Source organism: Chaetura pelagica, unplaced genomic scaffold (assembly GCF_000747805.2).
Source record: "Chaetura pelagica isolate M959 unplaced genomic scaffold, ChaPel_1.0 scaffold17, whole genome shotgun sequence".
Classification (NCBI taxonomy): domain Eukaryota; kingdom Metazoa; phylum Chordata; class Aves; order Apodiformes; family Apodidae; genus Chaetura; species Chaetura pelagica.
This window is the reverse complement of record NW_009970726.1, coordinates 3715031-3736456: the sequence shown is the minus strand read 5'-3', so window position 1 is coordinate 3736456 and position 21426 is coordinate 3715031. Positions and strand designations below refer to the sequence as shown.

General features: G+C 37.6%; 1 protein-coding gene across 1 annotated transcript in view; it reads left to right on the top strand.

Moving 5' to 3' along the window:
- Positions 1 to 18353, top strand: part of MASTL (microtubule associated serine/threonine kinase-like) — an 18608-nt gene extending 255 nt beyond the window's left edge. The window contains exons 2-13 of the mRNA XM_010007027.1: positions 16 to 155; positions 2771 to 2908; positions 4273 to 4412; positions 5169 to 5257; positions 6566 to 6672; positions 6996 to 7128; positions 7746 to 7918; positions 9585 to 10832; positions 12738 to 12876; positions 15884 to 15997; positions 16081 to 16182; positions 18196 to 18353. Of these exons, the coding sequence (XP_010005329.1) occupies positions 16 to 155; positions 2771 to 2908; positions 4273 to 4412; positions 5169 to 5257; positions 6566 to 6672; positions 6996 to 7128; positions 7746 to 7918; positions 9585 to 10832; positions 12738 to 12876; positions 15884 to 15997; positions 16081 to 16182; positions 18196 to 18353 (2681 nt within the window). The remainder of the gene's footprint in view (positions 1 to 15; positions 156 to 2770; positions 2909 to 4272; positions 4413 to 5168; positions 5258 to 6565; positions 6673 to 6995; positions 7129 to 7745; positions 7919 to 9584; positions 10833 to 12737; positions 12877 to 15883; positions 15998 to 16080; positions 16183 to 18195) is intronic.
- The last annotated feature ends 3073 nt before the right edge of the window (positions 18354 to 21426 follow it).

Below are 21426 nucleotides of genomic sequence, written 5' to 3'. Positions count from 1 at the left end.
GCGGTGCCGCCACAGCTGCTGCTGCGGGGCCGAGGCGCATCGAGGTGCCACGGCCGCCCTCCATCGAGGAGTTCACCATCGTGAAGCCCATCAGCCGCGGCGCCTTCGGGAAGGTGTACCTGGGCCGCAAGGCGGGCAGGCTGTACGCCGTGAAGGTGAGGGCTGCGAGGGGCGGCCCTGCCCCTCCGGCCTGCGGAGCCCCCTCCGCTTGCCTTTATAGCCCCGTGTGGGAGAGGGGCGGCCCGAGGGGACCGGTCCGGCGGTCCAGTGCGTTGTCCCGACACGAGTCCTCCCGCACGGGGGCTTTTGGGGAGCTGCCGTCCTTCTGGCGGGGAGCTGTGTGTGGCCTGGGAGCCGCTTGGCTGTGTTTGGCTTTCTCCTCGTGTTCCTGTTCGCCTGGAGGCTTTGTTTAAGGAGGCATCTAGTAATGACAGCTGCTTTTACACGTGTCTTGTGTCGAGGAAACTACGGCGAAAGCCTTCCGAAGCATCAGTGTGCTCCTTGCTTATTGCGTGTAAATGCTTGTTATAACTGAGTATGTTCAGCTGTTGTGCACTGGGAGAGTGTTCTCACATCTGTTCGTGAATGACAAGTCTGCTTCTGAGACGAGCTAGTTATAAAAAAAGATTTTTGCTGAGTACACGTTTTCAAAAAGTCAAATTGTGTATTTTATGTTGATGCATAAAGGACTAAAAACTAGGCTTGTCATTAGCAAAGACTACTGGTGGTGTGCGAGACCTTGACTCTGCAGTTTAAAGGATAATCAGCTGCACAGTACACAAATAAAAATAAATATAAAAACAGAAATGCAAAACAGACGCTGCTTTTCAGAGCTATGTGTCTCTGTTTACATGGTTTTATTATAAGCGTTCTGAGATGTAAGCTTTTGTGTAAAGCCTTTGTTACTGCTGCAGTGGAAGTTTATGGAATGTTGACAGCTACAACACTTAGCACATGCAAAATATTTGTGCAGTTAAAGTCAACACTTACTAAAAGTGTAGTTCTGTGCATTCTGTGTGTATCTTGGTATTTTTTTAATTAACTTTGATAATAGTTATGGTAGCTGTGAAAGCTTATTTTCTGCAGCTTAGGTGCTGCATGCAGAGTGGTTCAATTCATAGAATCATAGAATCTTAGGGGCTGGAAGGGACCTCGAAAGATCATCTAGTCCAACCCCCCTGCCAGAGTAGGGTCACCTAGAGTACATCACACAGGAACTCATCCAGGAGGCTTATGAATGTCTCCAGTGAAGGAGACTCCACAACCTCCCTGGGCAGCCTTTTCCAGTGCTCTGTCACTCTTACAGTAAAAAAAAATTTTTCAGATATTCACATGGAACCTCCTATGCTCCAATTTACACCCATTACCCCTTGTCCTATCACTGGTCATCACTGAGAAAAGCCTAACTCCGTCCCCCTGACACTCACCCCTTACATATTTGTAAACATTGATGAGGTCACCCCTCAGTCTCCTTTTCTCCAAGCTAAAGAGACCCAGCTCCCTCAGCCTTTCCTCATAAGGGAGATGTTCCACTCCCTTCATCATCTTTGTAGCTCTGCGCTGGACTCTTTCGAGCAGTTCCCTGTCCTTCTTGAACTGAGGGGCCCAGAACTGGACACAATACTCCAGATGAGGCCTCACCAATGCAGAATAGAGGGGGAGGAGAACCTCTCTTGACCTACTAACCACACCCTTTCTAATGCACCCCAGGATGCCATTGGCCTTCTTGGCCACAAACTTGGCCACAGTAACTTCAGTTACTGAAGTGTTTTGCACAACTTTATTGAAAGTGTTATGTCCTAAAAGCTGCTGTGGAAATCCTTTAGCCCTGTTGTAGTGAGACTTGCAGATTACTCAAGGTACTGAATTTAATATATGCTTAATATTCTCACAGTTAAGGTCAACACTTACATAGAAGGTATCAAATTACATTTCATCTATCTTGGTATTTTTAACTGTTATCAAATTCTGTTAATGAGTGGTGATGGTAGGTAGCTATAGACTCAATTTTTTTACAGTTATGTAGCAGAGGGAATGGATAAATAAAACTTGCTTTAATATCTGAACCAAAGGTGATGAAGGTAGGTGAACTTCCAACGCATATGCAATAGTTGCTTAAATACCTATTAGTTGTGCTGTTATGCATCTTCTGTTCAAGATTAATATCTAGTGGGTATAGACATGTAGTGGAGTAATTCATTACAGGAATTAGAGCCTAATTCACAGTTAGGCTTGTTATTTCTTCATTGTGACTTGCATGGCTTTAAGGCTTCTTCCCAAGGAAACAAATATTTGTTGGGTGACTTGATTGTGAACTTTAAATTAAGCAAAAGTTTTGTTGCTTTGCCTGCAAAGTTAAGAATTAAGAGTTAAGGTACTGCTGCACCCCGTTTTCAAACCTCATGCTATGTACCTCAGCCTCTGAAAAGACAGAAAAACTAGGTCAGCAAGTGAATATATAAGTATTGAATGCTTTCTTCTCTGGTTCTGAATTGTGTACTGTGGATAAGAGGATTCACTCAGGGTCAGTTAATTTTAAATACAGTCTAGACACTAATTTTCCAGTGCAATTGCAGTAAATGTTGGTAGTGTGGTTTCCATCCAGAACGGAATTAGAAGGAGAATAATGAAGAAAGTTCTCTAATATCCTGTCAGTTAAAATTCTGTCTGTATCTGAAGTTATATCTGCCTTATTTGTATGCAAATTTGAAGTATAGAGACAAACTAATTTACTGAAGTGCAAAGAAAAATCAGTTTTTTTGTTTTTCAGGTGATGAAAAAAGCAGACATGATCAACAAAAACATGGTTCACCAAGTCCAGGCGGAAAGGGATGCACTGGCTCTTAGTAAAAGTCCTTTCATTGTGCACTTATACTACTCACTTCAGTCAGCTAATAACGTCTATTTAGTGAGTAAATAAATGATTGTGCTGTTTTATGATAGTGTTGAAAATGGAGTGCAGAGCTATATAATTTCTGAAAACATTTTTATGGTAGTGAGCAGGTATTCCTTAGTCACTCTTACTTTCTCCTTTCTCAGAATGGTTGAACAAGTGAAATACTTCTCTTCCCCTGGTACCTTTTCCACCTGTGTTCTTTTTTTCTTACAGGAGAGTCTTTTCTAACAGCTAATCTGTTTTAGGAATATGTAGAAATTTTATGGAAAACAATAACAAACCATTCTGTTCAAGCAGAATCTAAGTGATTGAAAGATACCTTGTGGTTCACTTAAGGGCAGGTTGTTTTACTTACTGCCTCTGCTCAAAATTCATTGTGGTAGTTGGCCTAGATGACATGGGAGAAACTGAGTGGCAAAACTAATTGTGAGTCTACGTAGAGCACTGTGGAGTACAGTAAAACTTGAATATGATTTTATATACTGCCTCCACATAAAGGTAGTGCAGTTCAAGACTGTCTGCAGAGAGTCTAGTGTTATTTGTCTAGTTTGCATTTATTGAATTCTGTGGTGAGGTTGCTATGTGCTCTTACAATGCATCTTGAGTGTAAATGAAGGCTTCTTTTCCTGGAATTTCTGTCAACTGCTGTAGAGGAGTTGAGGATGAAGGATTTGTGAAGGAGATGCTAGAGTCATTTATATAGAATAATACTGTATATTGGAATCTACATACTAGTGAGACTAGTGAGATTGCTTGACCAAAAGCTTGTAAATTTATTCTTCAAGCCAGCCCTGCTGGTTTTTCTTTTTTATTGAATATGACATGGGTCATAAGGATATATGGGTTTGCTTTTATTTTTGGGTGTGTGCATTTTTTTTTATTTTTTGTTTTTTAAATGCACAGCAGCTCTCACTGTGTACATTTCTGAAAGTTTCCACTTACTGAACAAGGTTCAGGTCTTAATTTAATATTGTGTATAAACAATTGCAAAATAAAATCACTGAGATACCTGTTTTATACACATCAGAATATCAGTGGGCTTTGGCTTCAGGCCTTGAGTTTCACATAAATGTTTTGTAATTCATTTTCTATAGTATAGAAATATTTCAGAAGTTAATTAAAAAGCTGACTTCAGAAAGTAGGCCAGGCAAATAATATAAGTAAATGGCCTATGAAAAGAAAACTTCATGTTCTCTGATGATTTAATTATTTTATCTAAGTGAAATGTATGGTGTTTCAATGAAGTTGTACAAGGAAGCTTCTGTCAGCTTCTGCTTTTTGAAATTATATTTTCCTAGGTGTGAAAGAGATTATATATTTTGCTTGTGAATTTGAAAGTATTTTTAAATGTTAAATTTAAAACACTTGAACGGCAGGTGATGGAGTACCTTATCGGTGGCGATGTCAAATCTCTTCTCCAAATTTATGGGTATTTTGATGAAGAAATGGCTGTTAAGTATATTTCTGAAGCAGCATTGGCTCTTGACTATCTTCACAGGCATGGAATAATTCACAGGTAAAAACTACTTTTTTTTTTTTTCCTTACAAATAAGTATTTGGTAGTTGGGATTTTTAAAGTTTCACTCAAACACATAACCAGTGACCATTTCATAGTAATATCTACCTTGTTTGCTGCAGCTTCTGGAAGTTCTTTTTTTCATGTGTACATTGTGGCAATGTCACGAAAGAACACCTCAAATAAAATCTGTCCATTTATTTTAAGCAGACAAGTATACATTGCTTTCTCCTGCCAAGGTGTTCTCCATCAGTACCGTGGTGTACTAGCAGCTATCTGCCTTATAGGTCCCCTCTCCCTGCAACTTTTGAATGACTATTATTAGTTCAGGAACCCTCTGGTTACTGCAGGCATGTAACTGGAAGACAAAGAGACATTGACTACTCTAATGCTCGCCCTGTGGTGAGTTCTTTGCTGCATTCAGCAGCACAACATGGAGCACATGAGGAAGCTTTTACTAGAGGTTTGTGTGGTTTGTACTGTCTTGTAGGAGCTACATGTTTGTAAAGCTGTGATGGGAGTACTCATGAAGAACACTTGTTAAACATGTTGAAACACAATGTGCAACTCATGACAATATTTAGTGCTAGACACATTGTTTTGGTGTATTCATCCAATTGGAATCTGCTGCTGGCTAAGTGATGTTACTGGGAAACAGTTATAATCAATGCTTTGTATTGTGTTTCTGGTCTCTTAACTTTCTTGATATTACTCAGTTCTCTTTTTTGCTGACTTCACCTATATTTGTATCTTCAGGGATCTGAAGCCAGACAATATGCTTATTTCTAATCAGGGCCATATAAAGTTGACAGACTTTGGACTTTCCAGAGTTACTCTGAACAGAGGTAAGAGTTGTCTGTATCCTTTTGGTTATATTAAAATGTATTTTTGTGTCACGCACCCATATTCTTGAATGCTTTACATGCAGAGGGCAGCTTTCAATTAAATAAGCCCAAAATAGTACTAATATTTTATTTCTACTTGGTAAGTACTGATAAGGTACATGCTGGTAAAGCATTTGCTCTATGCATTGCACTTCAGAAGCTAAAATATTCTTTGGGAGAAGGGTGTATGAAATATGATCTAGAGCTATCACTTCTGAGGGGTATGGATTTCAAAGTCTGTTTTATTAAGTCCACTAGGATAATTCAAAGGGTGAATGAACAATTCTGTCTCTTTTTAGGATTTCTCTGGTTATTTTTGTCCTTCAGTTCATGTTTCTTTGTCCTTGTATATATTAATTTCCAACCCGAACTGGGACCTTAAAGTGAGGGACAGGAGGAGGTAGTAAGTCCTTAACAGAAGATTATAAATTGGTGCTTTAGCATATGAGTATACTTTTTTCGAGTAGCAGAAAACATAGCTGAATAGTCAAATGACTGTCTGGCACAGGTATTAGAGTGTAGGTCTTAAAGTGAACAGCCAGTTCCTGAACTAGTTTGCACCTCTAACCCCTGAGCCATATCAATCAAACTAATGCTGCACTGCACCAGTTTAGCTTTTTGAGACAGCTGCTGGTAGGTACAACCTTTTTATGTAGTTAAAGGACTGTAGATGTTAAGAGTTGTTTGGAGTCTCCAATTAATGGTTTTAAGACTACAGAAGAAAATGCTACGTATACTGTATTTTCTATAAAATACTGCTTTAATTGAGATGTTTTAATGGGACAGATTGTGTCTAGTTTAACATGATATGTAAGCAATAAGCCTACTTACCACTTGTAAGCAAAAAAAAAAAGGCATCTAAGATTAAGCTGTAGCTTTTTTTGAGATGTCTTGGAGAAGGCAGGCTTTGAATCAAATTTACCATCTTAGCCCACAAGCTCTAGGCTGGAATTGCTACCTTGAAACCAAAGCTGGTATCAAGTTAGAAAACGTAACACTTCCAACATAGCATATTAAAAAAAAATTGGACTTGCACAGTTTCTGTGTTTATAAACTGTAATTTTATTGTACAGGATGTACAGGCAGAAACAGCTTGTGCTGCATAAGAATGCATGGGCATACCTTCACTTAGGTTTGGTGCTTTTTTATATATTTCTTCAACATATGACTTATTTTTTTCTCTTCTTCATAAAACTAAAGTAAATGCCTATAATTTTGTTTATTTAGTAGTGAAAGGAAAACCTGCTTCATACTTTTGTCTGTTTGTAGAGATAAATATGATAGATATCCTTACTACACCATCAATGGCAAAGCCAAAACAAGACTACTCACGTACTCCGGGACAGTTATTGTCTCTCATCAGTTCTCTGGGTTTTGTAAGTAATTTTCACTCTCTTTGAAGTATTTCATTCTTTTGGTTTACTTATCTTAAATGTAGTAATAGGAATGATAAGATTATTCTTGCACATATTCTGCGATTTTATGGAATAACATATTAAATGTTTCCAGTACCTTCAATTCTGAAGTGATTACTTTGTACTGTAATTCAAATTGCTGACAAGAAGCTGTGCTTCAAAAAACGTGGTAAATGGGCATGGTTAAGCTCTACAGCAAACATGATAATGTGTGAAGTTAGCTCTCAATCCTGGAAGTTTTGTTCAGGCTCCATTAACTTTTAAATATTCTTCCTGCTTCATAGTACACTCCTGTTGGCATGAAAATGCCAGAGCACAATTCAAGTCAATCATCTGACAGTCTGCATGGAATGGTCTCGCCTTTACCTCTGGTCCAAAAGGAAAATACCCCTCTTTCAACTAAATTATTTAAACCACGTGAGTATACTGAGCCTTGTACTGATACTCTGCCTAATCTGCCTAATCTGCTCTCAGCCTAATACTCTGGCTGTAAGGTTGTGGTCTTCTAATTTTATGTGAGTAGCTTGGACCCACTTGATAAAAGCTGTGGTTCTATCAGTGTCTTGCTGTCTACCATTCCTCCAGTGATTAAGGTCTAATGTTTTCATCTATACTACTGATGTCATCTCTGGATTATATTTTTTCAAATGCACAACCACTGAATTCAAAACGACACTTTAAAATTTTACAGAAATAGTGTTAGTTCTTGGCATACTTTCATTGAAAACTATTTAATAAAGCAGTATGTGCTATCATTTAAATTGTCTTATCTTGCTGCTTTCTCATTTCTAACCTGAAATGAGAAAGACTATTATGGCATTAATGTTCATATTGCTTTTAAATTCTTGGCAAGTCCCTACCTCAAAAAATGATGGAATTGACTATGCAGGAAAGAAAACAAGAGACATTATGATGTTACATGTAGCTTTCCATACCTTCTGTAACTTATGTGAAAGCTTGACATATTGTGAAGCTGGTTAATATATGCTGCCTATTTGTATTAATGCTTGAATTATTTATTTTTTTCTCTTAAGGTCTTGATACTTCTCAATTAACTCCTGTGATGCCAGGGAAAAGTTTAACTCCTACTCTGCTTCAGTCAAGAAAAAGGTTTGATACCTCCAATGCCAGTAGTCAGTCACACACATACCTGTCCAGTACAGAATCAGAATGCTGCAGCAGCCCCAAGTGGGAGAAAGATGTAGAGGTCAGGACTGTTTCATCTTCCCACTATAAATTAAAATTAGCTTGTACTTGTATGTGCACTTTTGCAGCTGTCCTCTACTTCTCGCCGTTAAAGTGTAGAGAAGTTTTTCTCCAGCAGAACAGTCTGTAATCCTTGCTGAGAAGATGTTTTGGATCAAACTAGTATTTTTTTTCTTGAAACAAATATTAGTCCTGTGCAAGATAACAAGGGAAGTTCTCCCCCTCTGTTCTGCCTTGGTGAGGCTGCATCTGGAATATTGTGTCCAGTTCTGGTCCTCTCATTTCAGGAAGGACAGGGAACTGCTTGAAAGAGTCTAGCACAGAGCCACAAAGATGATTAAGGGAGTGGAACATCTCCCTTATGAGGAAAGGCTGAGGGAGCTGGGTCTCTTTAGCTTGGAGAAGAGGAGACTGAGGGGTGACCTCATCAATGTTTATAAACATGTTGAAGGGGAATGTTAGGAGGACAGAGCCAGGCTTTTTACAGTGATGTCCATTGATAGGACAAGGGGCAATGGGTGCAAACTGGTACATAGGAGGTTCCATGTGAATATCATGAACTCCTTTCCTCTGAGAGTGACAGAGCACTGGAACAGGCTGCCCAGAGAGGTTGTGGAGTCTCCTTCACTGGAGGCATTCAAAACCTGCCTGGACATGTTCCTGTGTGATGTGCTCTGGATGATCCTGCTCTGGCAGGGGGGTTGGACTAGATGATCTTTTGAGGTCCTTTCCAACCCCTAAGATTCTGTGAAAAGTAAATGCCATTTAGCCTGCAGCAAATAAATGAAAGTGAAGGTTTCTACTGGATGGCCCTAGTTTAGCCCTGCTCTTCACAAAGTGGGTAGTGTTGGGAGCACTGGCTTTTTGGAAGCTGACCTTATCCCTATAGTTTTATTAGCTCAGCATGCAGGCAAAATTATTTCTTCAAAAGACAGAACTTGGGGAAAAATAATAAACAAAACACACCTAACACTTCTATTAGCTATTAAAAACTGAAGAAGTTTAAATTTTCTTTTACTGAAGGGTTTTATATCAACTAACCTAACATCGGTAATTATAGCTGATACAAAATTATTTCTCCTTTTTCTAATTGTTAATGAAATTCTGTACAACTACAGACCTGAAAGAAAATGCTTCTATGCTATTTAGCCCATTGCCAAGATTCCTAATTAGATCACACAGAAAAAATTGTTTAAAGCAATTTATAGTTTTGTTTTATCTGTCCATTTCTCATAGCCTTGCTTTTCATATTTTAGTACTTACGAAAATAGTAGTAATCTCAGATTTTCTGTTTTTCGTCTCTGAAGTATAATATGCCAAAGGGTACTATGATGGATTTCTGTGGTTTGGGGTTTCTTGGAAACCGAGAACTTCTGTAACTTCTTAGCATAAAATGGCAAATACAACTTTAGTTGTTGTATTCATCCTTAGGCATTTAAAATATTGTATTTTCTATTGTATTACAGCAAGCTTATGTTCTCAAAATGTCAAATTATATGTAATTTAGTTTTTAATTTTGTGAATTTATTATGTAATTTTTATTGCTACTAGTAATTATAAAGTCATGCTTGCCAATTTGTAGTTCTTTATGGAAGTGGAAATAAGGTATTTTAAAGTATATATTTCTGTTATTCTTGATACTAAAAACTTAATGTGCTTATTTGCAGCAAAGTGAAGACAAGGTATGTTCTGTAACAGACAAAACAAGTAACAGTGGGTCAGCTCTCCTTTCCAATGTAGAGTTGCTGAATAGCAAAGACATTAAAGTTTTAAAGAAAAAAGAACTGGAGTGTGCAATTTCTCCCATCAGCAGCAATGATTCTGGCAGCAGGCAGAAAATGGGAAATGAGTATTCTGATGTAACAGGTACTCCTGTATCCACACTGGATGTGAAAGGCATAGTCAGAAAGTGTCTTTCTGAAAATAAGATCTGGGAAGAAAAACTCCTTGTAAATAACAGACATATGACTAATGAAACAGCAGGAACTTCCACTCAGCAACAGTCACCTTCAAGGCAGAATGAGCCTGTCAGATCCATCAAAGAGGAAGAAATTCTTGAAAAGCCAGGTGTAAAAAGAAGCTTTGAATTAGTAGATACTAGTCCTTGTCAGGAATTTAACTATGTTAAAAAAAGCAACGCAGAATATAAACGTGGCTGTCAGATCTCAGAATTTCCAGCAAACAACAGGACAGGTTTGACAACAGACATTCAGTCCTTAATGCTTTGTGATGTTGGATGCCTACGTGACACCTGCAAAAGCACAGATGAAATTAAGAATTCTATTGGTAACCAGCAAACTGTAGAAAAATCACGTGCTCCAATTATAGCAAAAAATCTTATGTGTGTTCTGGATGCAGACTATGAAAAGGATGATAAAGAGGAGTACATGAACTCCAGTTTTTTAGGCACTGATGATGAAAAACCTTTAGGAGTGCTCAGTGTGGATTCTGACTTATCACTTCCTGAAACGTCTGCTACAGAAAGCCATTCAGAAAACCAGCTTTTGAGTTTGGATAAAAGTGTTAAAGATCTCTCCTTTGAGGAACCAAAACCAGAAGGTGTGCTAATAACATCACCAGAGTCACAAGATGCCTCACAAAATGGAGAGGAAGCACGTACTGCCCAGAACTGCCAGCCGTTACATCATGAAAAGGATAACGACCAAAAACGCTTGGAAGAAACTTACCTTGACACAGTGTCTTCTCCTTCGGAAAAGATGATGGAAGCATTGACCCTCTTAAAAAAAAATGCAGTTGTTTTTCGAAGTTATAATAGTCCGTTTAATACATCCAATGTATCTGAGCCATGTAGCATGGCTTCCTTAGATATAATGGATCTTTCACCTGCTTGCAGTGGCTCTTACCCAACAGCTATTACTCCATTACAGAAAGGAAGACCGTATAGGGTCTATCAGGTATGTAATAGGACCTGTAGAAACTGTGTGCATGCATTAGGCATTAGTGATCTGAAATTATTTCAGTTGTTAATTTAGGGAAAATTGAAGTAGTTTGAGGTAGTCTGTCACCGTGACCTCTGCTGACAGACTTTCACTTACTGCACCTCTGTGGCCAAAATAACAATTTCTGTAAGAGCTTAGCAATAATTGTATGTGCACTAGTTTGCCTCTGGCTCAACATGCATTGTCTGTCCATATCTTCAAGAAATCCTTTGCTCTTACGGTGACTTGATGAAGAAAGCCTGTGCTATGCCATTTTGTCTCATCCTACTTTTTAGTGCAGCGTGGTACTCACTCCTGTGAGTAATTATGGGTTTAATGACGTAATGGAAAGTCTTTGATTTCTTTTCTTTTTTTATTTAACCTGCCTCCCTCCCAAGAGAGTGTGCAAATGCTGATCAGCTGCTAGTAACTGCTATTTAGCCTGCTGTTTTCTTTTTTGTACTCTTATAAGTGACAGTGTAATGTGTACTGTCAGTTACCAATTACAAGCCTGTTACAGACTGATATAAACAGTAACAGCTGCTTGCAGGTTAAAACCTTTTTAACCCTTCTGATAATAAGTAAAAATCTTGCTGTCCTAAAGTATATTAGAGCCTCAATATGGGAAAAGTGAAAGTATATTTTTCGATCAGCGTGTCCTGTTTCATTTTGGCATAGCTTTACCAGACCTTCATCTAGTTACCTAAGTCTTAGTTGCAGGATTTAAAGTTTTCTGACAGAACTAGCAGTGTGTTTAATGATTTGGTATACAAAAAAGGGACATTCAAAATGTTATTTTGGGAGAAGCCTTTTTTTCCTAATGTTTCATCTGCATAAAATTTTAATTGTCTTTGAAACTGAGCATGTATTCAACTGAAACAGAGTCATAGTAGTAGGTACTTCATCCCCTGAGAAATAAATTACCGATCACATATTTTTTGTAACTTAGATTTGAACAGGGGGCTACCTTTTTAATGTACTTCTGTAATTATTTTTTAAAATCATATCATTGTTACATGATTACCTGTTTTCTATTTTATTGGTGAATTCAGTAGCCTTTATGGCATCGTCATAATTGATGTCTGCTGCACTGAAGGTGAAGTTGGAAACAAAATTATACCAGATATATGGGAGTTAATATGGGATACTGAAAAATAAAGAATTAAAGTCTCTGCAAAATAATTTAGTAGTATCTCCAGGTTGTAACAGGAAGTCTTTAATTGCAGTCAGCTTATTTGCTGTGAGAATTTACTGATCTCTTTGCAAGCCTACATATTTTATCTTCAAATAGTGCCCCAAAATTACTTTCAGGAGGCTTATGTAGCTGTAGACAACCACTAAGTCTAACTTGAGCAGAGCTTAATCTGTCAGTATTGTGGAACCAACAGGATACATGTTAAACAATCACAGTTCATTTAATATCTTTTGAGTACATCTTGTCAGCGATAGGTGAGAAAAGTCAGGATTCTCCTTTTTATTTTACAGGTATTTGACATATGCTGGCTTTTCATTGGTCAATATTAAGAACTTGGTGCTAAAATTGAAGGCTATTTTGACACTCTATTTAGTAGGTTATCTTCAGATTTTAATTTGAAAGTGGAGTTTAAGGTTGGTTGTGACTTATTTTTTTACGCGCCTTGTGGATTTGACACAGAAGAATTTTAGAAGTTTCTCAAAGAGTAGGCATGTAGAAACTTTTTGCTTCAAGATGGTCGAGATAAAGAAAGGGCAGCCTGTTTTCACATACTTTCTCAGGGAACGTACATTTTGTGACAGGTTCTTGAACCTAAGTATCAACTATTATACTGGTGACTGAACCTGGACATGTGAGTTCTCAGCTGGTTTTGTTTGACATCTGAAATCTTGGTTGTGTCTTTTAAGACACCTTATCAGGGAGATGCTGGCACACCGTATAGGACTCCAAAGAGTGTAAGAAGAGGAGCTGCCCCAGTAGAAGGTGAACGCATCCTAGGGACCCCAGACTACCTGGCGCCAGAACTGCTTTTGACAAAGCCTCATGGTAAGACAAACAAACCATGGAGTTTGTAAATATCTGAAAGGTGACATATTTAAATTTCAAAATGCCTCTAGAGCTCTAAACCCTTTGAGTAACATGACAGTGAATTCTTTAAAAATACCTAGTGCTTAGTTTTTGCCCACCTGGGTGACTGTGTGTGCTTCAGCTGCTCCCTTCATTTATTTTTTTCACATGACCAGAGGTTTTGACTCTTGCCTGCTGCTGATCTAATGCATTGGAGCTGTGCCTAGGCAGCCTGAGGCTTTTATGTGACTTAGGAATTGGAACTTGGTCATCCTGAGTGTCTTTAAAGATTCTTTGGGGTGGGATAGAGGAAACTTAGTGAAATGTGATATGAAATGTTCAAGCCTCCAATTATTCTTAGAATGTATTCCATGTTTATTGATATAGAAGTGTTACATGCATCTGACAAGTTTATGAAGTTCCATTAAAATCAGTTCTTCAGCTGAGTGAGAGACCTTAAAAAAACTGAAGATACCTGGTAGGGTCTTCTATATAAATAGCCATAAATATATATTAAAAAAAATATTTTTTTGCAAAATACTATGGTAAAGTAGGACAACTTTGAAGTGCATAAATATTTTTGGCTCAGATCCTGAGCTCCACTGAGATGAACAAAAGGTCTGTAGTATTTCCCACTAACTTGCATGAACCTTTGACAAAAATAATTGCAATGTATCCCTGAGACATTTTTGTCCTTATTTCCTTCTCAAAAGTAATTATAAAATGTATAATTTTACTTTATATTTTGTAGAGCTAATAGTCTTAGGAAAATGATGATTTCTTAGCTGAGAAAGTGTTTACTAATCTGGAAAAATAAAATTCTACTGTATGTAGCCAATATACACTAGCAAAAACTGCATTAAGAGATTGAACAGTTTCACTGTAAGAAATAGAATCACTAAACATAAGTGATTGTTCTGTTACACTTCCATTAGGAAACCTGTTTATTTGGAAGGCATTAAAACTGGATAGTAGTTTGAAATGTAATCTATGCTACTTAGACAATGTGAAGCTTGGTTGCAAGGTCACTCCTGTGCAATTATTGAGTATTTCCAGGACTTGAAGTGATAACTTGCTAAAGGTGAGTTTTGCATTGGGAAGTGACAAATCTCCCATTACCTTCACTGACATCAAGGTTTTCTGGCTTTGGAACTCAAAACTTTCCCTTACTAAATATTTCTGGTGGTGTTGACTTTCTTGTAAATGTAGTTGTAATCCTAAACTATAATCATGTTACAAAACTTTGTTTCTAGCTTAGTTTTAACATTGCCATCTTTCTTCATTGTCGAGTTACTACCTTAAGAAAAAAAGTCTGCATTCCTGTGTCTTCAGAGAATAATACTTGATATTTGACTTCTCTGTTTGTTAGGGTTTTTTGCAATAACTGTAATGTTCTTGCTTTGTTGTCTTTTTGTATGCAGGGACTCTGATCTCTGGTGAGTTTGCTATATACTGTGTAGAAATGGAGTATTCAGTGTAACTATAAACAGTCAAAGTATAACTAGATCACAATTTCCAAGAAAATTGTTTGGGTGAACAATTTTCTGTATAGAAAGATAAGCTTACATGGAGTGCACATTGGACATGTGTGGTGCTTCCACAAAAGTTTCAGGAAACATTGGTATTGCTGTGCCTAGGCTGTCAGAAATCACACAAGCCTATACTTCAAGAGTAAAGTCAGCATTCTTAAGGACACTGTAACAGGAAATAAGCCAGGGACACTTGCTCATTTTCTCTTAACTATATGCAGTCAGTCTGATTTATGTTCTCTGTGGGTAAAGAAGGCTCAGATGCTCGAGACCTGGTAATTCTGTTTCTTGCTTCAAGTATTGATAGATGTGTGTAGGGGTATGGCAGGAGTTGATCTAAACTTTAGTTAAGCTTTGAGTGGGAGAAATTGCTGCTGAAACCTGTGTTACTACACTGTTACAAGCTGTGATCTTATTAGACTTTGAAGCTGGGAATATTTTATCTGAACATCCATGTACCTCTAACAACAGTGGATGTGATCTCACTGCTTTGATGTGCTTAGCTTGGTAGATACTCTTACTGCTGTTCAAAGTTGCTAGAAGTGCATTAGATTACTAGTTATACATTTCAGTTTTCAGCATTTCTGAACTTAGTCAATAGTCCTTTTGAAATGGCTCCAAATGTTTGTTTTCTTAACTTGGAGATATCTTTATTTTTTTATATGCAAAAAAAGCCAAGAAAATTACAATTACTCTTTGAAAGATTTTTTTGCAGCAAGTGTGGTATCTATTTTTCATACTGTGGAGTGGGCATGGCTTAAGGATGCAGAAAGCTTAGAATGCATGCAGTGGTGTCTGGAATTGCTTTGCCTGTTTGTTTTAAAGTAGGTCAGTAAAATGGGTTTGGCAAAAAAAAAAAAACAAACCACCTTGAAATGTGGAAAACAAAATTCAGTAGCAGAGGAGAGAGAACTAGTAACTATGCATTGCCCTAATCAGTTTTAGTTTAATGGAAAGCGATTCCAGCTTCTTGCATGCTGACTCGTCTCTGCAAGCTGTCTTCAATATTTTGATATAAATTTAGACAAATTAAGTTAAATAGTTTGAATTCTTGGAGTCTTCTCAAAACTGAGAAAGGGATACAGGTTACAACCTGAAGCACTCATCTAGGCTCTAGAGCAGTTTAAACAACTGGTTCTTACCACAGTCTCTTGGAGAAGTCAGCTCCCAGATTTTCTGTGATAGGAGCTGATAATTCAATTGTTTTTAAGAGCCCCTTTGCTTTTTTCAGTAAACCCTGTATTATCAGTAATGAATTAAGGAACAAACTGGTTTGAAAAAGACTTCTAATATATTTTTAAACTTCTGCATGATTAGTAAGTACAACTTATTTTGTCTCCACCTTCATTTCCAAGAAATTTTGGATTCAAACACTACTCAGTTTCTGCTATGGCCAATATTCAAATCTTTGCATATATCATTTGTGCTCTTGTAACAACCTGGGTTTCTTTGATCAGGTTCTGCTGTAGACTGGTGGGCCCTTGGAGTTTGCCTGTTTGAATTTCTAACTGGAATTCCACCTTTTAATGATGAAACACCAACACAAGTCTTCCAAAATATTTTGACCAGAGGTAATGTTTCAGTAATTGGGAAAAGTATGCATTTCCTACACTGTTTTATGGCTTGACTTACCAACTCATCTGCATCGTCGTAGATATTCCCTGGCCTGAGGGTGAAGAAAAGCTGTCTGATAATGCCCAAAATGCAATAGATATTCTTCTAACAATTGACACTACTAAGAGAGCTGGACTGAAGGGTTAGTATTAAAATTATATTCTGTTTTTTGCAAGTAATTAAAAATTTCAAAGTGGTGATTTCTTTCTGAAACTTAAACTAATAAAATTCAGCATCTATTTGGGTTCCATGCATATAGTGCCAGAACACTTAACAAGCTGTAGTACTTTCTCCATTTCTTGTGGGATTTTGTCCTTTTGCATGAGGGAACTTTGGAGCTGGGATGTTTTGTGTTGTTTGTTGTTGTTTTTTTTTTAATTAAACTTTTGTTTTAATACTGTTTTGCAATCTATGTTTAGTGCTTGACATATCTGATATGCCAAAGTTCACTCTTACCTAACTCAGGAACAAGTTTTAGGAGGTTTTGACCTAACTGATTTTGGGAACCTTGATTAAAAGCTTATCGTTTGGGAGAGAAGAGTCCTATAAAACTTAATTCAAAGGAGCTTTTTCTTAGGAATTAGCTTGCCTTTACTGAATGTATAGGTGAACACAGACAATATATGCTATACCAAGTCTGTGTATTTTTTTCCCCTTGTAGAAGAGCTTAGTCACTGTTAGAACAACAAATGTTTATATTTTATTTTTAAAAAAATCAGGTAACATGAAGAAAGCTTAGAGTGAGATATTTTTGAAAAAGAGGAAGAAAGAATTGCCCAAGTGATCATTAGAGAAATAAATTATTATGGAAATGCCTACTCATTAAAGGCTGAAACCAGGCCAGATCACATTAGAGAAGGTAAATTTACGTTTGTAAATTAAAATCACATCAACAGGGAATTCTGTGTCTCTCTAATGTCTCCCAAAAAGCATCTAATGTCTTTATTTGAAGTTATCTTAGTTAAATGTAAGTTACTGTCTTTATTCCTGGATCTTAGGATGAAATCTCATTGTCTGTCATGCATAGAAATTTTAACTACGTGTCATAATGATTTATTCCAATCTGAAGTTCTTGAAAATTCATTCTTTGTCAAGTCCTTTAACTGTATATTCTCCCTTGCTTAAGAGCAGAACTACTTACAGGTCTGCAATAATGGATCTGTGCAGTGTCCTTTTACATGTATGGTTGCTAAAGCTATTAGATAGAGTTAGAAGACTTAACTCTGAATCATTGCCATTATCTTAAATTTTAATATTGTTTCATATTATTTGATCACAAAATGTAAAAATAATGTCTTACTGTCTGTGAGCTAAAAGCCTGTGGTATGTACTTAGAATTACAATTTTTAGTGAGTGCTTGTCTTGGTAAACTTCCACTCCTTCTGAATGTGATTTTTACCTAACCTGTTTTTTTTTTTTTTATTTGCTTTTGATTTTTGTGGTGATAGAACACGTGCGTTTACATCCTGATCAGATAAAAAGGTGGTTTCTTGCATTGAATTGAAGTAGCAAAGCCACTTTCATCAGTGTTTCTAGTTTATGCAAAAGACACATCAGGTCCTGCATGAAGAAGGCAACTTTCTGGGTCAGAACAGACAGGGTTGGGGAGTTTTCTTTGAGTCAAAAAGTCTTGCAGCTTGGTTAGTTATCCCATCTTCAGGCTGAAAAAGATGGATCTGATGGTCTGTGGTAGCTGCACCACAAGGTGTTAAAGATGTCTGTGCCTGGAGTGTACAAAGCAGAGGAGGGCAGCTCTGGGAGCTAGCAAAAGGCTAGTGGCCTGGAGTGGAGAAGGGTGAGAGTGACTCCCATGTGTGCACTCAGCTCAGAACTTTGGCAAAATTAGAAACACACTTGGAAGTGATGCTTAAAATTTCTATGATGCCTTGTCATGAGAAATGGCCCAGGGCACCTCTGCACTGTGTGCTGTGTAGAACAGGTTCTCCAGCTAGAGGAAGGCAGTTAGTTGGCATGACAGGAGTTTGATACCCTCAACTTCAGTGGGGATTGAAACCCAAGTGTAGTTTGCACTTTTGTGAATTTCCAAAACAGAGAAAAATACAGTAAACCTAGTGACAGTTGTGCATGAAGGGAACAAAGTGACTGTGGGTTTGGAGAAAAGGAAGTTTAATGATTATATGAACTTCTGTTTCAGAACTGAAGCATCACCCCCTCTTTCATGGTGTGGACTGGGATAATCTGCAGAATCAAACTATGCCATTTATACCTCAGCCAGATGATGAAACTGATACCTCTTACTTTGAAGCTAGGAATAATGCTCAGCACCTGACTGTGTCTGGATTTAGTTTATAGCATCGTAAGTGAGATTTCTCCATGTTTTTGCACACTTACAGGTTGTCCTATAACACTACTTTAGTCATAACTAAATTTCCTTGCCAAATTCAGAGTGTATTTTATCAGTCTGTTTTTATTACTGTATCCTTTATTCTAAAGTGAAACTACTGAATGAGATTTAGCTGGTATCAAGTGTCTTTGTGCTATTTTTAATCTCAATTAGTGCACCTTACTAAGAGGCCAGAGCGTTGTACTTCTTGGAGCTAGTGACATTTGGCAATGATGGGGCTTTTTTTAAAAGCAATGAGTTAACTCCTGTCAGGAAGTGTTAAGTTATTCACCTGTTAAACATAATAGGGAAAGGACATAAATACATGCTGCATGTCTCTAATTATAACGTAGCTGTTGGTGATAGAGTGTAATGGCAGTCTTGTTTAGGAGTGGTCCTTTATGACCAGTTTGAATATATCAGCTGTGCAAAACTGATACTTCTATTCAAGCCAGAACATTGAAATGTCTCTCTTCTTTTTATCTTACCCCAAGAATGGTTAAGAGAGACAGACAGTGTTGTTTCAAGTTAACTTGACTAGATGTGGCATGTGAGATAATACTTCCACTAGTTGTTATCCCACTAGTTGGGATAGGGAAAGGGTACTTGGGGCTGGCCTGTGGGGAAAAAAACCCAACAAAACACAACAAAAACAAAACCCACAAACAAAACAAACAACCAAACCCAAAACTGTTTAAGTTGTTGCATTGTAACCACTAAGGCTGTAGGAAGATGAACTGATCAGCATATATTTTAGCAATTATTTGTTTTAAATAGCAAATGCTGAGTGTGTGTGTGTGTGTGCTCACTCCTGTCAGATGATAGAAAACAAAAAATCACGTTAGCTAGCAAGTATTATTCATACTGAAGCTGCTATATATTAAAGACTATAATGTATTGCAAATAAACAAACTCGTTCTGTAAGCTTTCAACCACATCTTAGATTTTTTTGGAACTTAAGTTACAAGTGTATATTCAGCATTATAAATCCTAACTAGGGGGAAGTAGACTGAAATATTTTTAAATGCCACACAACTTGCATCAGCTAGATTTTAGAGGTGTGTCTGTAGGTAATTGCTTAAATTACCTTCAGTGCTTCTCTTGCATTGGCATCTTTCTCAGCTGTCTTACTGAAGATATTTATTTTTCAGGTTGGTACTTGTTAGATTAAGTTAACTTGTTAAGATGGTGTTGCCAGCCAGTGGCCACATGCCAAAAGCCAAGCATTTTGTTAGTGATTTCTGTCAAGTCACTTTTTGAGTCTTGTGAACTGACCCTCTCTGCAGGGGAGTGAGTTGCCCTGGAAAAATAAATTTACTGACAGAAATCTGAGCAAACAGTGTCTTAGCTGGGAAAGGAATGAGCATGGTAGAGAAAAAAAGTTTTCTAGAAGGACCAAAAACAGATAATTTCTGACAGCTTAGAATGACAAATCCCAGTTCTAGGGAGAAAAAGAATCTTGGCAAGTTGCAAAACATAGTGACTCTCGCTCCCTTTGCTGAAGACTTCAGTTTCAGAAAACTTCTCATTGTTGAATCTTACTGAAATTAATGTTACATGAAAAAGGTGCAAACAATCAGCTGCAATACACTACTGAAGCAGTATCCATAGACACCAGCTCCTGAATATAAGCTCTTCAGCATTTTTCTGTGTATATTTATAAAATATGAACTGGAGCAAGAGGAGGAGTACATTTAAGTAATTACTGGTATTTTAAGCAATTTATTCTTCCATTTCTAGTAATCTGGTTTAAGAAGTGTTCTTAAAAGACTGAATCTCAGTTCCATGGCAAAGAAAATCTAAAAATGTGTTAAGAAAATAATGTAAACTGAATGTGACAACAGCTCTTTGTCTTCAGTTCTGTACAAACGGTATTACATCTGTTCCCATTTTGTGGTAGAATACAAGCCCCATAAGCTGGAAAAAAGCTAGTTACGTTGGTATGACATGTAAACCCCTGAAATAATCCTTAATTAGCTGCAAGGGTCAAGTAAGCTTCTGTCTAAACGTTTTCTTAACAAATCACAGTGAACTGCTTACGAGTCTTTCAGGTAATCTAATGGCAGTGTACATAAAGCTAGAGATGATAGAGCACCAGAACATTAGGCATAACAATCTTGTTTTATAACACCACACAAACCCATAAATTCTGTGGCGCAATAAACGGGCCAACGGACAAATTGGAATGTCCAGTGTCCCAACTGCTGCTGCCCTGCTGTCTAGAACTGTTAGATGTGTTCAGTTAGCACTGCTGATTTGCAATACCCTGTTCTCTTCAATATCTTGCATTTATTCTGATCAGAGTGACCAGGGAGTTGAATTTCAGGTGTTGATTGTTGATGTTTGTGGCATGGTTTTGCTTGTTGTGGTTTGGGGTTGCCTTTGGTTTTTTTGTGAAAAAGGTGAATCCTAGATTTATTCTTCAACATGGAATTCCTTGTCAACTCTGAATATTGGTTTTTTGCCCCACTACAAGTATTTGTGTAAGCTGGGAAAAGTTTTTGGTCCCTAGAAGCTGTGAAATACCACATGGCAAGGCCTGAACTTCCTTTATGTGCATCACCTACATGTGAACTCTGTAGCTTCCAGGTTCTCTTGGGAGACAGTGGACAGAAGTGTGCTAAAAACTGTAGAGATCAGTAACTGTCACTCTCATACAGGAACAGCAGTCTTGGACAATTACATCTGACTTGCTCTAAGGCTCACCTGTATGTTGCACAATGTTTGGAGGCCAAAGTACTAAAACAGGGCCATGTGTTCTTGAGTGAGCAGGTTCCAGTTTCAGCATGATCAGGTTTACCTGTGGTTACTCTTACAGTAAAATGTATTTTCATCCTCACTGCAGCGTCAGAAAATCTGCTTGCACGCTTTTGTGTAAACATAGAAAATAAAATACTGCAGTCTTGCAGTTGTTTGCCTGTTTTTTTCCTTTAAGTTTCTTATACTTTTGGCCCTGCTCTTAGGGGGTGGGAGGTAATTTTTACAAAAAAAAAACCCTGACTGTTTCTCCCTATCCCAGGAAAGACAGTGATTACAAGTAGG